The sequence below is a fragment of the Macrotis lagotis genome, chromosome X (assembly GCF_037893015.1).
Source record: "Macrotis lagotis isolate mMagLag1 chromosome X, bilby.v1.9.chrom.fasta, whole genome shotgun sequence".
NCBI lineage: Eukaryota > Metazoa > Chordata > Mammalia > Peramelemorphia > Peramelidae > Macrotis > Macrotis lagotis.
In genome coordinates, this window is record NC_133666.1 from 279,456,971 (window position 1) to 279,470,251 (window position 13,281).

General features: G+C 39.9%; 1 protein-coding gene across 4 annotated transcripts in view; it reads right to left on the minus strand.

The window, feature by feature from the left end:
- CCDC152 (coiled-coil domain containing 152) overlaps positions 1-12,745 on the minus strand; it is a 101,146-nt gene extending 88,401 nt beyond the window's left edge. Inside the window, exons 1-3 of one of the 4 annotated variants that reach the window (XR_012472765.1) lie at positions 4,926-5,052; positions 1,997-2,087; positions 883-988 (exon numbers count right to left, since the gene is read on the minus strand). Coding sequence is in view for 3 of the 4 variants with exons in the window: in XM_074208308.1 (XP_074064409.1) it covers positions 883-988; positions 1,997-2,087; positions 4,926-5,005 (277 nt within the window). In the remaining variant the exon portion in view is untranslated. Of the gene's footprint in view, positions 1-882; positions 989-1,996; positions 2,088-4,925; positions 5,053-12,679 lie in introns of those variants that run through there. The other 3 variants (XM_074208310.1, XM_074208308.1, XM_074208309.1) reach the window with 3 other exon arrangements.
- Positions 12,746-13,281: the final 536 nt, after the last annotated feature.

A 13,281-nucleotide genomic window follows, 5' to 3' on the forward strand; every position in this document is an offset into this window, starting at 1 on the left:
GTTGCAATTACATTATTACATGTAAGACTTAATTTCCAAGAACCAGACAAAGATTGAGGCTCAAGGTGATATTGAGGTAGAAACATATGTCTTCTTGTAACTTTTTATGGGAATTAGTATTATTATCAGTAGTTTATATGTCATTAATAAGTCTGTGGTTCGACTGGAATTGAGTATGACCATTTCAGTTCCCTGAGATGTAGAACCAGATTTAATGGATCACTTTGTCTTATTTTTTTTTTTGCTCCAAATAGCTTGGTCATTGAATTCCTTCATCAATCTAATTATGCATTACTTTAGATTGTTTAAAAAAATCATTTTCATCTTCAAAGTAGGACTTTTGACTACCGATTAGGATATTCAAGAGAATGTAACAGGGGGCTCTAAAGAAAGTTCCAAAAATATTTTGAGCAATGGTGGCACGATTGGAGAAACGAATAACTTTGCAAAATGAATAACCTAAAGGGACACATTCATATGGACAAACAAATACCACCAAGTTTGCAAAAAAAAAAAATGTTGTTTTACATTCACTCCTTGACAAAAAGCCTAGACATGAGTGATTTCAAACAAAGTCCATTTCATATGTCCTGTGTCACACTCTTCTATTTATAAATCTTGTAGTGCCATGCTACTACATTTAGCTTGTGGTTCACCACAACTCTCTGATCTTCTCTCATTAAAAAGTTAGATCTGAGTCATGTATATTAGTGTGATGTTTTTCTTTCCTTTTCTTTTTCTCACACTTCTTTACAACCAGTCATGCTCATTTTCCATTCAACTTTGATTTTCCAAGATTCTTCCCTGGTTATCATTTGGTTATTGGAAAATTTAATAAGTATTTTTATTAGAAATAATTTGCTTATGGAAATAACTTCTTACCTTCTTTAAAGGAGTTTTCTTTGGTTTGCATAAATTTTAATAAAGTGTTGTTCTTTTCCAATTGAATATCTAATTTGTTGTTCTTTGAATTGATTTCTGACATTCTCTGTGGAAAATATAATATATTTAGTTTAATGACATGGAAAAATTAAATTTTAATTCTTTTTATCTTAAGCAAGATACTTTTTGAAGTTTTCAGAAATGAGGACTTTAGTGTTTAACTAAAGAATAAAACAGAACTATGTGAAAGCTATATCGAAAGCTGCCTAGACTTTCATTTTTTTTAAGAAAGATTTTATTTATTTATTTTGAGTTTTACAATTTTCCCCCTATTCTTGCTTCCCTCCCCCACCCCTCATAGAAGGTAGTCTGTTAGCCTAGACTTTCATTTTACCAAAGTCACATTCTCCCCACTTTTATATATATATATATATATATATATATATATATATATATATATATATATATATATAGCACTTAAGATAATACAAGCTAATGTCTTCAGCAAAACAGACTCAAGACACAAATTTCTAGAAAAATCCATATAAACGTGGGCAGTCTTGAAAAGAGAAGATCAGGGAATGAAATTGGGGAAGAAGAGAAGAAAAAGGAAAGCAGCAAATGAAAATGATCACAAGGTTATGACCTGTAAGGATCTTTTTAAATTTATTATTTTATTTTTTTAACATTTGTTTTTATTGAAAGGTTACCTAGTCTAACTTGCTCCCTCATTATAGATGAGAAAAATGAGAACTGGAAAAAGTAAAAGGTCACATAGCTAGTTAGTGTCAGAGCCTGTACAGGGATTCATGTCAATATTCTCTTACTTTGTGTTTTTTCTTATTATCTAACCTAGGCTTCCCTGGAAACAAAAAATGGGAAGAATAAGAAAGTCTAGAGTCAGATAAAAGAAGGCTGAAAGATTGATTGAAAGCATTTCTTACTTGACCAATGCCTGAGTTCAAGTACCTTTCAGGCTTGTTTCAATTCCTTTTCTATATTTTGTTTATTACATTCATTTACATCTTTCCTTTTCACATTCCCTTCTCCATCAATTCCATAGGTCCCTTTTAATCATTTAATTCAAGCACCATTGCATGGTACTTCTACATACCTTTTCTATTTGTGAGAAGTCATTTATAAGCTTGTCAATATTCACCATGCTTATCTTTTTCATACTTGTTTCATCAGTTTCATTCATATTTCTAAAAAAAAACCCCAATAATATTTAATGCAAAATAGTAAAAACTCCAGAAAAGAAACCCCTCCTATTAGCACCTTATTAGCATGGAATGGTTGATAATATAAGTTGCTACCTCAGGAGCTTCTAAAGGCCCTTGGGGTGAAAAAGAAAAAAGAGGTGATGAGGTAAGGCCTGATCATGATAGCTCACAATTATACTGCATTGATAGATTTGCTTTTATTCTTTTTTTATATTTATTTTTATTTTTGTACAAATGTTTTTTATACATTACTAAAATATTCTTGTTTAAGAATAAACATAATACTCCCCCCAAATATAAAGCCTCATGAGCAATAAAGTAAAGAGAAAAAAATAATAATAATGATAAAGGCAACCAGGTGGCACAGTGGACAAAGCACTGGCCCTGGAGCCGTGAATGCCCAAGCCCAATTCTAGCCTTAGACTCCCCAAAATCACCCAGCTGTGTGACCCTGGGCAAGCCACCCCAACCCCATTGTCCCACAAAAACCCCAAATACAATAAAATAATAATAATAACAATATTAGAGATGGCCAGGTGGCACAGTGAACAGAGCACTGGCCCTGGATCCCAGAGTACCTGGGTCCAAATCTGGATTCAGACACCCAACAATCACCCAGTTGTGTGGCCCGTCAAGCCACCCAACCCCATTTGCCCTGCAACCCTGTCCCATAATAATAATAATAATAATAACAACAATAATAATAATTGTGCTTCAATCTGTGTTCCAACACCTCCAGCTCTGTCGTGGGTGGATCACTTTCTTTATGATAAGTTCATCACAAAAACTACTTCCATATTTTTCTACCGTTGTCATTGCTGACCGCAACTCCCTCCATTTGTACTTCCCCACTACCATATACTATATTTTCTCTTTCCTTTCACTCTGTCCCTCTTCTTAAATGTGCTGTAGGGTAGCTGAGTGGTGCAGTAAACAGATCACCGACCAAGAGGCCCCGACCCCACATACCACCCCTTAGGCTCAGTAACCACCCAGCCCTTTGATCCCAGACAGGCCCGTCCCATCCCAGCCCCTTGCAAGAAGTAAAAAAGAAAATGTGTTATATCTGACCACTCTCCCCCAAGGTCCACCCTGTCCCCCTTCTCTTCTTCTTACTCTAGATGTCTACACCCCATTGAGTATATATGCTGTTTCTTCTCCTAGCCACCTCTGATGCAAGTGAAGGTTCCCTCATTCCCCCTCGCCTCCTCCCCTTCCGTATCATTGCAATAGTTCATTGTAATAAAAAAAAACTTATTATATGAAATATCTTAGCCTATTCCACCTCTCCTTTTTTTCCTCCCATTACATTTCCCTTTTAGACAATGACTCTATTTTTACACTGTTATATCGTCAAATTTAGCTTTCTCCTGTGCTTCATCTATAAAAGCTCCTTCTACCCGCTCTATTAAATGATAAGGTTCATATGGGTATTATCAGTATCATTTTTCTATGCAGGAATACATGCAGTTCATCATCAAGTCCCTTATATTTTACCCTTCTCCTCCACTCTCTATGTTTCACCTGAGTCCTGTATTTGAAGATCAAACTTTCTGTTCAACTCTGGCCATTTCAACAGGAACATTTGAAATTCCCCTGGTTCATCAAAAGTCCATCTTTTTTCCCTGGAAGTGGATGTTCAGTTTTGCTGGGTAGTTAATTCTTGGTTGCATTCTGAGCTCTTTTGCCTTTCAGAATATTATATTTCAAGTCCTACTTGTCTTTAATGTAGTTGCTGCTAAGTCCTGTGTGATCCTGACTACAGCTCAACGATATTTGAACTGTGTCCTTCTGGCTGCTTGTAATATTTTCTCTTTGACTTGGGAGTTCTGGAACTTGGCTATAATATTCCTGGGGGTGATTTCTATTTTTGCCCTCTGCTTCTAGGATATCCGGGCAATTTTCCTGTAGGAATTCTTTGAAAATGATGTCAAGGCTCTTTTCCTAATCATGACTTTCAGGTATCCCAATAATTTTAAAATTATATTTCCTGAATCTGTTTTCCAGATCAGCTGTTTTTTCAATGAGATGTTTCACATTTTCTTCAAATTTTTTCTTCTTTTGGTTTTTGAACTATTGTATCTTGATTTCTCGTAAAGTCAGCAGCCTCCCTCAGTTCCATTATACATCTGAAGAATTTGTTTTCTTCAGAGAGCTTTCTTATCTCTTTTTCCATCTGGTCAGTTCTGCTTTTTAAAGTCTTCTTCTCCCCAATAACTTTTTGAACTGTTTTATCCATTTGACCTAAGCTGGTTTTTAACATGTTATTTTCTTCAGCATTTTTTTGGATCTCCTTGACTAAGCTGCTGATTTCTTTTTCATGTTTTTTTCCCTGCATCTCTCTCATTCTGTTTCCCAATTTTTCTTCTATCTCCCTCAGTTGATTTTCAAAATTTTTTTTGAGCTCTGTCATAGCCTGAGCCCAATTTCCGTTTTTCTTGGAGTCTTTAGATGCAGGGGCTTGGACTTCCTCATCTTCAGACTGAAAATTTCAATCTTTCTTGGGATCATAGACAATGTATTTCTCAATGGTGTTCCTCTTTTTTTGTTCTATTTACTCATTTCCCTGGCCTGTGCCTGGTCTTGGGGTACTGCGAAGCTCTGTTTCCCTCTTGGTCTGTGAATGAACACAAGCATACCCTTCTGTCATGGAGCTGAGGTGGCAGGGGCCCTGCTGTTCTATGGGGGATCTAGACTGTGAACAGGATCTGAATGTGGTCAGAGCCCCAAAGTCTTGTTCCAGGTACAGAGGATAGACCTTGGAAGTCTCTCTCCATTCCTCTACCTAGGCTGAATAGTTGCCTGGGGGCTCCTGCTTACCGGTTGGCCTGCTTCCGGTTCCTGGATCTGGACTGCTGCAGCCACACTGCTCGCTGAGTGCCCTGAGGGCTGGGCTTCATGCATCTGCTCTGGCAGAGGTCCCCCCACTGATCTTCCAAGTTGTGTCCGGTGCTCCCTGGGGTGGAGGAAACTGCCCCCACTGCCGTGAGCCAGGACTCCCAGGCACCCTGGGGCTGCCTCCCAGAGGCTGAAGTTCCTTTGCTCTAGCAGCCACCCACCCCTCTAGCCCCTTGGAGTGGGGCCTTTCTGTTCTTTTCCAGGTTACCTTGGGCTGGAAGACTCCCTCACTGGATCCCTCTGTGGGTTCTGTCTCTTGAAAATTTAGTTAGAGTCCTTAGTTTATAAGTTTTGAGAGAGAGCACCTAAGAGAGACTCTTTTCCTGTAGCCATCTTGGCTCCCCCCACCCCAAATTCTAGGTTGTTTCTGTGTTTGTTCTGGGAAGAGTCAATTTCTCCCATAGGGATGGGGGGGCACTAAACCTGGAAAATAAGGGGCTGGGTGCCCTGGTATTCCAGGCCAGCAGAACTGACCAAATTGATGTCTAGCCACTGTGCTGGTGTTCTCCTGCCTACTGCTGGAACTCTTCCTCCAACCTTGCTGGAGCTCTCCTGCCTACTTAGAAAGCCAAAGCTTTTGCAGCTTTTCTCAGGTTAGACCCAGGTCTTACCCCACTGCCCTTGCTTAGGCTCTCTGCTCTCTGTCCCTGGCTCACCCATGTTCCCGAGATCAACCTTGTTGGTAGATATTCTTCTCCTTTGTTCTTTCTGGATTTTGTGGATCTGAATTCTGTTAAGAGGCTTGATTCATGTTAGTTCTGAGTGAAAGCCAGGAGACCTTAGGACAGTGCCTGGCTTCTCCCTGCCATCTTCTGGGGTTTTCCTTGGAAAAGATATTAGAGTCATTTGCCATTTTCTTTTCCAGTTCAGTTTACAGATAAGGAAACTGTGGCAAACAGGGTTAAGTGACTTGCCCAGGGTCACATAGCTAGCAAGTATCAGAGGCTGGATTAGGACTCAAGAAGAGATGTCTTCCTGACTGCAGGCATGGTACTTTATTTATTGTTCCATCTAGCTATTGTTCCATAGTAGGCATTTTAAAAATGTTAAATGACTGACTGACTATGTCTTCTAGCCTAGACCCACAAAGGCAGGCACACAATAAAGCAAACACTATCAAAAACTTTGTTTCTCAGGGCAGCTAGGTGGCATAGTGGATAAAGCACCGGCCCTGGAGTCAGGAGTACCTGGGTTCAAATCCGGTCTCAGACACTTAATAATTACCTAGCTGTGTGGCCTTGGGCAAGCCATTTAACCCCATTTGCCTTGCAAAAACCTAAAAAAAAAAAAATTCAAAAACTTTGTTTCTCCAAGGAGAATTTGTGAGTCATCCTGATATTTAGTTATAACTTTCTATTGTTTTCTGGTTTCATTCATAGTTTAAATATCAGGGCAGATCTGAGTCATATCTCCAATGAAACCATCACTAGAATTGTCCTCTAGTAGTCTACTTTTCACCTGGATAAGGACCTCACATTTGGAGCAGCAGCAGTGAGGTTAGCTTTTACAGAGGTTACAGGTACACTACATCCACTTTTCTACTCCTTTGTCACCATTACTACAGAAGTGGAAGGGGCCCTGCATAGAACTAGGGGAGAATTTATGACTTTCTCTGATTCACAGGTTGTCATAGTCAAGGAACTTATCTCCAAGTGGGAAACACACTGTTGACAAGAATCTCTAAATTTAGACTGGTCCACAGAAAGCAGGCATAGTCAACTTCTAGAACTATGGTCTGCACTCTACTACCACAGCCTTGCAAAACCTAGAGGTACTTCTATGTCCTGATTAGTAATCAGAGAAGGGCCTCAATTAACAGATAAGTTTTTATTTGATATGGAAAATTTTTCTTATTCAATTTAGGGAGTGAAACAAATTATTTATGGAGTGGGATTATTCTTAAATAAGAAAGACAGCATTATTCCATTTATACTTTGGTTTATAGGAGAATGCCTAAAAAGAAAGATTTGGACCATTCTATTACTGTCCCTTTTTAAAACAACTATATAAGAAAAGAAAATTGATATTTTAATATTATCTTTTTTCTTTTTTAAAAATATTTTATTGATACTCTAAAAAAAAATATCACTGATCATCGCACCCCTCTCCACACAAATTAAACAAAAGAATCCTCCCTGGTGACAAAGTAGTACAATTAAGCCAAAAAAAAAATCAACACATAGGCCATGTGTGATAATGTGTGCCTCATTCACGAACTACAGTTGGTTACTTTTTACTGAGAAGAGAGAGGCATGCTTCACTGAAAGTCCTCTGAAGTCATAATCTTTTAATATTGCTTTCTTTTACTTTAATCGGGACATAATGTAAATCGTTCTCCTAATCTGCTTAATTAACTTTGAATCAGTTTCTACTGTCGTCCCAAGTTTCTCTGAATTTGTAGCATTTGACACTGACACTTCTTACTGGGCAGTAATATTTCATTATACTAACACACTAACAATTTGTTTAGTTATTCCAAGCATCAGCCATGATTTTAAAAATGATCCCTTTTCTAGTTTGAGTCATTTTATTGATACCATTAACAAACTAGATTTTAGGAGCAACTAGGTGGGACAGTGGATAGAGTACCAGCTTTGGAGTCAGGAGGATCTGAGATCAAATCGGCCTCAGACACTTAATAATTACCTAGCTATGTGACCTTGGGCAAATCACTTAACCCCACTGCCTTGCAAAAACCAAACCAAAACCAAAAAACCCCCTAAATTTTAAAAACTTTAATTCCTGTAAAATAAGAAAAAAGAAAGAGGAAGAGGCAGGAAGGAAAGAAGAAAAAAAAAGGAAGAAGGAACTTAGGAAGGAAGGGAGAAATTTTTCACTTTTGTGGAAGTTTACTCCTTTTATTTACCTTTCCTCTCCCAACTCAAGGAGAGCTTTACAATAGGAAACATATGATCAACTTCCCACATCTCCAAAAGGTTACGACTCTAAAACTGTGGGGAATTATGTAGGGATGAGGGAGTCAGGTGATGAGAGAAGCACTTGGTGTCAGAATTTCTACTTTATGAACTCATAGAACAGGAAAATTCAAGATGTGAAAGAATTGGGAACTACATATGTTTGAATAAGATAAATTTTAATTTCCTTTCATAAACTTTTTTTCTGTCTTTTTAAGAAGTCTATATTGGAAGAGATCTTGGACTTGTTAAAACAGTACTTGATTAAGATTCCCCTCAATAACATGCATGAAAAACGGAAACACACTTTGTTTGAATGTGAAAAGCGATGATCAGATGACCGTGAGATGTTCTAACTACACCTTCTTACCACCACCTCAAAACAGCAAGAAATGAGTCATATGAACAATGACAATAAAAAAGGAAAAAATCACATCAAAGTAATTACTGCTGCCTGTTGGAGTGGTATATACGTAAGCCCAATCTCCCAGTGGCTGTAGCTACATTTACAGTTACTTCTGAGTCTCCATCTGGCAGTATCCCAGCCAGACTCAACCCTTACCCCTGAGTGAAGTGAAGAACATGAATTTGATCTTCCTGCTCTCTGTTGTCTTGCTTCTCTCAAATTTCAGCTCAAATCTAATCTTCTTGAAGAAGCCTTTCTAATTCTCCCTTAAGGTTAGTGCCTCTCTGAGATAATATACAATTTATTGTGCATATATATTTATATGTATGTATATAGACACACACACACACACACACACACACACACACACACACACACACACAGAGTTTGCAAAGAGTTATTTGCATTTTGTCTCCCCATTCAATTGTAAGCTCTTTGAGGGTAGAGGGTGCTTTTGACTTGCTTTGTATTCCCTAGCACTTAGCCCAGTGACTGCTTACATAGGAGGTATTACTAAATACTTGTTGACTTGATTTGATCAGGATGAATGAGTGGCTGCTATTGAACTGTCTGGGTCCCCACCAACTCTCTCCCCCTGCACCACCAAGAAAAATGTCTAGAGTATCAGTGAAATAATCAGTATAGATAATTAGTAGCCTTTGTAAGTGGTAGGATACAATATAACTTCACAAAAACTATTAGTATTTAAATTTATCAATAAGAAAAAATAAGAGGAAATGATTCAACCAAGGTCTCAGGTATAATCTAAATTAATTAAAAGATATGGTGCTTTAATAAACAAAGTTATTTTATAGAACTAGAAAAAAATCAAAATTTAAAGAACTAAAAAGGTCAAGAATTTCAGGGGAAAATGAAAAAATCCATATCATCAAAATCATTTCATCTGGGAACAGCGATACTATCAAACCCAAGACTGAAGACAGTAGGAGGCTAATGTTCAGAGATCCAACAGTATGTTATGAAAAACTTCCTTAAAAAATCTAAGCTGAAGCTAATTTATTGACTTAACAAAGGCATATAGTTCTTGACAATCCTCTATATATGGAAGCCTTCAGAATAGAAACCTATTTCCCAAAAGAAAATTCATTCAAACCATTTAAGATCACATTTGAAAGAAAAATCTAACCTTTAACATTGATGAAAAAGGGCAGTTGTTTCTTCCTGTAATTAGTGCTGAAAACAAGTCAACATTTCAAACTGATCAGTTATCCAATCCCTCACAACACTGATGAATACAATCCTCCTCTCCCCCAACATGACCACCCACTTTGGTTTGACTAAGCTTAAGAAAACTCTCAGGACCATAAAAAATTCCCTAAGAACTCTGAAGAGTTTGTTAAGGAATATATAGAAAAGCACCAGTGGAGGAAAATATTCCACGATTAATTCAAAAACGTGAGAGAACACCCAGAGAAATGCATTTTAAATCCTCTGCACAGCAGGACTCTTTGGAACATTGACAGGCATGCTACTACCTAGGGTTTATGTTACCTTGTGGGAGGTATTAGTTTTTGCCAGTTTTCTTTAAAAAATGGTTGAGGGTGGGGCGGCTAGGTGGTGCAGTGAATAAAGCACCAGCCCTGGAGTCAGGAGTACCTGGGTTCAAATCCGGCCTGGCACACTTAATAATTACCTAGCAGTGTGGTCTTGGGCAAGCCACTTAACCCCATTTGCCTTGCAAAAAAAATGGTTGAGATAAACCTATAAATGAGTGATTAAAAATTTAAGATGTTCTTATTTGGCTTTGTATTTAAAATGCTTCAACTGTTCTTAAAGGATGGAATGTTGGGGGTTTTTTTTTGTCTAAATTTATTCCAAATCACTCATTTCTCTTCAGTTAAAAAAAATGAATGAGTGACGCACTTCTCTATCTGGACTCCACTTTGATGGTCCTACTTTATTGCAATCGTTTTGTTTTCATTCAAATCCACTAAGCCAATTTTCAGCTCTACTGATCTCCAGGTTTGCATGTTTAGATACCTATTAGACATCTAGATATCCTAAAGAGAATTAAGCTCAATATACCCCAAATTGAATTCATTACCTTTCTCCCCCCAACTATCTCATCTTCCTAGCTTCTCTACTATTGTCAAGGATGTCACCCTCATCTCAATCACTCTGACTTGAAAGCTAGGTATCATCCTTCACTCCTCCAGCTCTCACCCTGCTCATATCCAATCTGCTGACAAGGTCAATTTCGTCTCTTTGACATATCCCGAATAGGCCTACTTTTCTTCTCTGACACTGCCACCACCTTGTGTGGCCCTCATCTGGTCATACCTGGACTACTGCAATAGCTTTATGGCTGGTCTCCTGTCACAAATTTTTCCCAACTCCAAGCCATCCAGCTGCTAAAGTAAGCTTCTTATGTATAACCAAGTCAACTCCTTCAAATCCCCCCCACCCCCTGTACCGATATACACTCAATAAACTCCATGAGTTTTTGTGGCCTCAGACCTCAATTATAAAATTATGATTCCAATTCAAAGCTTTTCATAAATTGGCCTCCTACTTTTTCCAGTTGTCTTACACCTGACACCACACAGCCTATGTCGAGGTGGTGTCAGTCTCTGAGGAAAGAACATAGTGTACTGGTAGGGACAGTATTATGGGTTGGAAGGTGATGGGAGTGGACAGTATAAAGTAAAACATTAATAATATTTTTTGGCAGCTAGGTAGCTCAGCAGATAGAGAACTGGACTCCTCCATAAGATGAGGAATTTCTTGAGAGCAGGGACTAACTTTTGCCTTTCTCTTTTTTATATAGTGCTACTATTGAAGGCAGGTATGGAGAGCTGCAGGGTGAACTATGGGGCCTGGAGTCAGGAAGACCTGAGTTCAAAGCCTGCTTCAGCAACCTGTTAGCTATATGATCCTAGACAAGTCACTTCACCTCTATTTGCCTGGTTTCCTCATCTGTAAAATGGGGATAATCACAGTACCGACTTGTGAAGATGAAATGAGATAACTGCAAAATGCTTAACAGAGTCCTTGGCACACAATAGGCATCCTATAAAAGCAAAGCATTATTATTGTTATTACCATCATCACAATGGCAAACTACTCCAGTATCTTTGTCAAGAAAATGGCAAATGGGATCACAAAGAGTTGGACATGTCTGAATCCTCCCCACCCCTTCAAAGGAGCTGATGAATCTAAGATGATTTGGGACTTATAAAGTCCCCATCAAAGTTCAAACTTTGCCATCTATACTGATTGGCTATGTGAGGGTCAAATGAAAATGCTCAATGTTATCATTATTACTCTTCACAGGGTTGCTGTGTGGATCAAATGAGAGAACATAGACAAATGTTATAGACGAGTGATAGCCTCAGTAATTGATAGAAATACAATACAAATCGACAAAAATGATTAGTATTTAAGTTTATCGTTAACAAAAACCCTAAGTTGATATATGAAGAAATCTATCATTATTGTTTTGAAGTGTATTAATTACTGCTGGAGGGGGGAGAAGGGGCATTCACCCCTTCTAGCAGTTTTATGGGGAGAGAGAGAGAGAGAGAGAGAGATAGAAAGACACGGAGAGATAGAGAGGGACAGAGATAGAGAGATTGAGAGAGACAGAGACCGAGAGGAGAGGGAGAGAGATAGATGTATAGATAGAGAGATTGAGACAGGGATTGAGAGGAGAGGGAGAGAGATATATAGATAGAGAGATTGAGACAGGGATTGAGAGGAGAGGGAGAGAGATAGATGTATAGATAGAGAGATTGAGACAGAGATAGAGAGGAGAGGGAGAGAGATATATAGATAGAGAGACTGAGACAGGGATTGAGAGGAGAGGGAGAGAGATATATAGATAGAGAGATTGAGAGAGACAGAGGTTGAGAGGAGAGGGAGAGAGATAGATGTATAGATAGAGAGATTGAGACAGAGATAGAGAGGAGAGGGAGAGAGATATATAGATAGAGAGATTGAGACAGGGATTGAGAGGAGAGGGAGAGAGATAGATGTATAGATAGAGAGATTGAGACAGAGATAGAGAGGAGAGGGAGAGAGATAGATGTATAGATAGAGAGATTGAGACAGAGATAGAGAGGAGAGGGAGAGAGATAGATAGAGAGATAGAGAGATAGAGAGACAGAGAGAGACAGAGAGAGACAGAGACAGAGAGAACTCCAAGATGGCGCCTACCATGCCGTCAGCACGCGTCACGCGCCCCCCGTTCCCCATTGGCCCCGGGGCCCCTTGGCAGCAGTCCCCCCGGGCCCCAACTCCAGGCCGCGCGCCTGGAGCCCTCCCTTCTCCTGCAGCCCGGGCCCTCCGCCCTCATCCCGGCCGGCCCGCCTCCACTTCCCGGCGGCCGCTCTCACCTGCGGCTCCCGGGCCTCCTCTGGCCCAGCCCGCGCCGCCCGGCCCGCGGCCTCCCAAGCAAGGCCCCGCCCCTCGCTCGCCCCGCCCCTCGCTCGCCCCGCCCCTCGCCCGCCCCGCCCCCTCTTCGCGCCGCGGGCGCTGGGAGCTCGGGGCTGGCTCCTCGAGGCCACGCAGGCCGGGAAGAGGGCAGAGCCACCCGGAGCCGCGTGCTGTCGCGTTTCTTGTGTGACCTCCGGGGAGCCTTTTCACTTCTCTGGCACTCAGTGTCTCCACTCAGGGCCGGGCCCTCGCTGGCCTTGACCTTCCGCGCCCCCACTTTCTCTCCCGCTTATGGTCCCCTCCAAGGCATCCACCCCAGTGCTCTGCAGAAAGCGATTCCTTTGTTCACCCTGCATTTTTGATGGCATGATTAATTAGCCTCCTTGTTTTCCATTAGAATCGAAGGGTTCATTGTTTTATTCATGGCGTCCATATTATTTTTAATACCTAAAAATACTTTAACTAGTTCAAGATCATGAAAATAAATCAAATGAAAGAATCCTTAATGTTCTTTATCTACACGGCGGGCCCGAAGTGCAGGGTGCCGGGCCTGGAGTCAGAA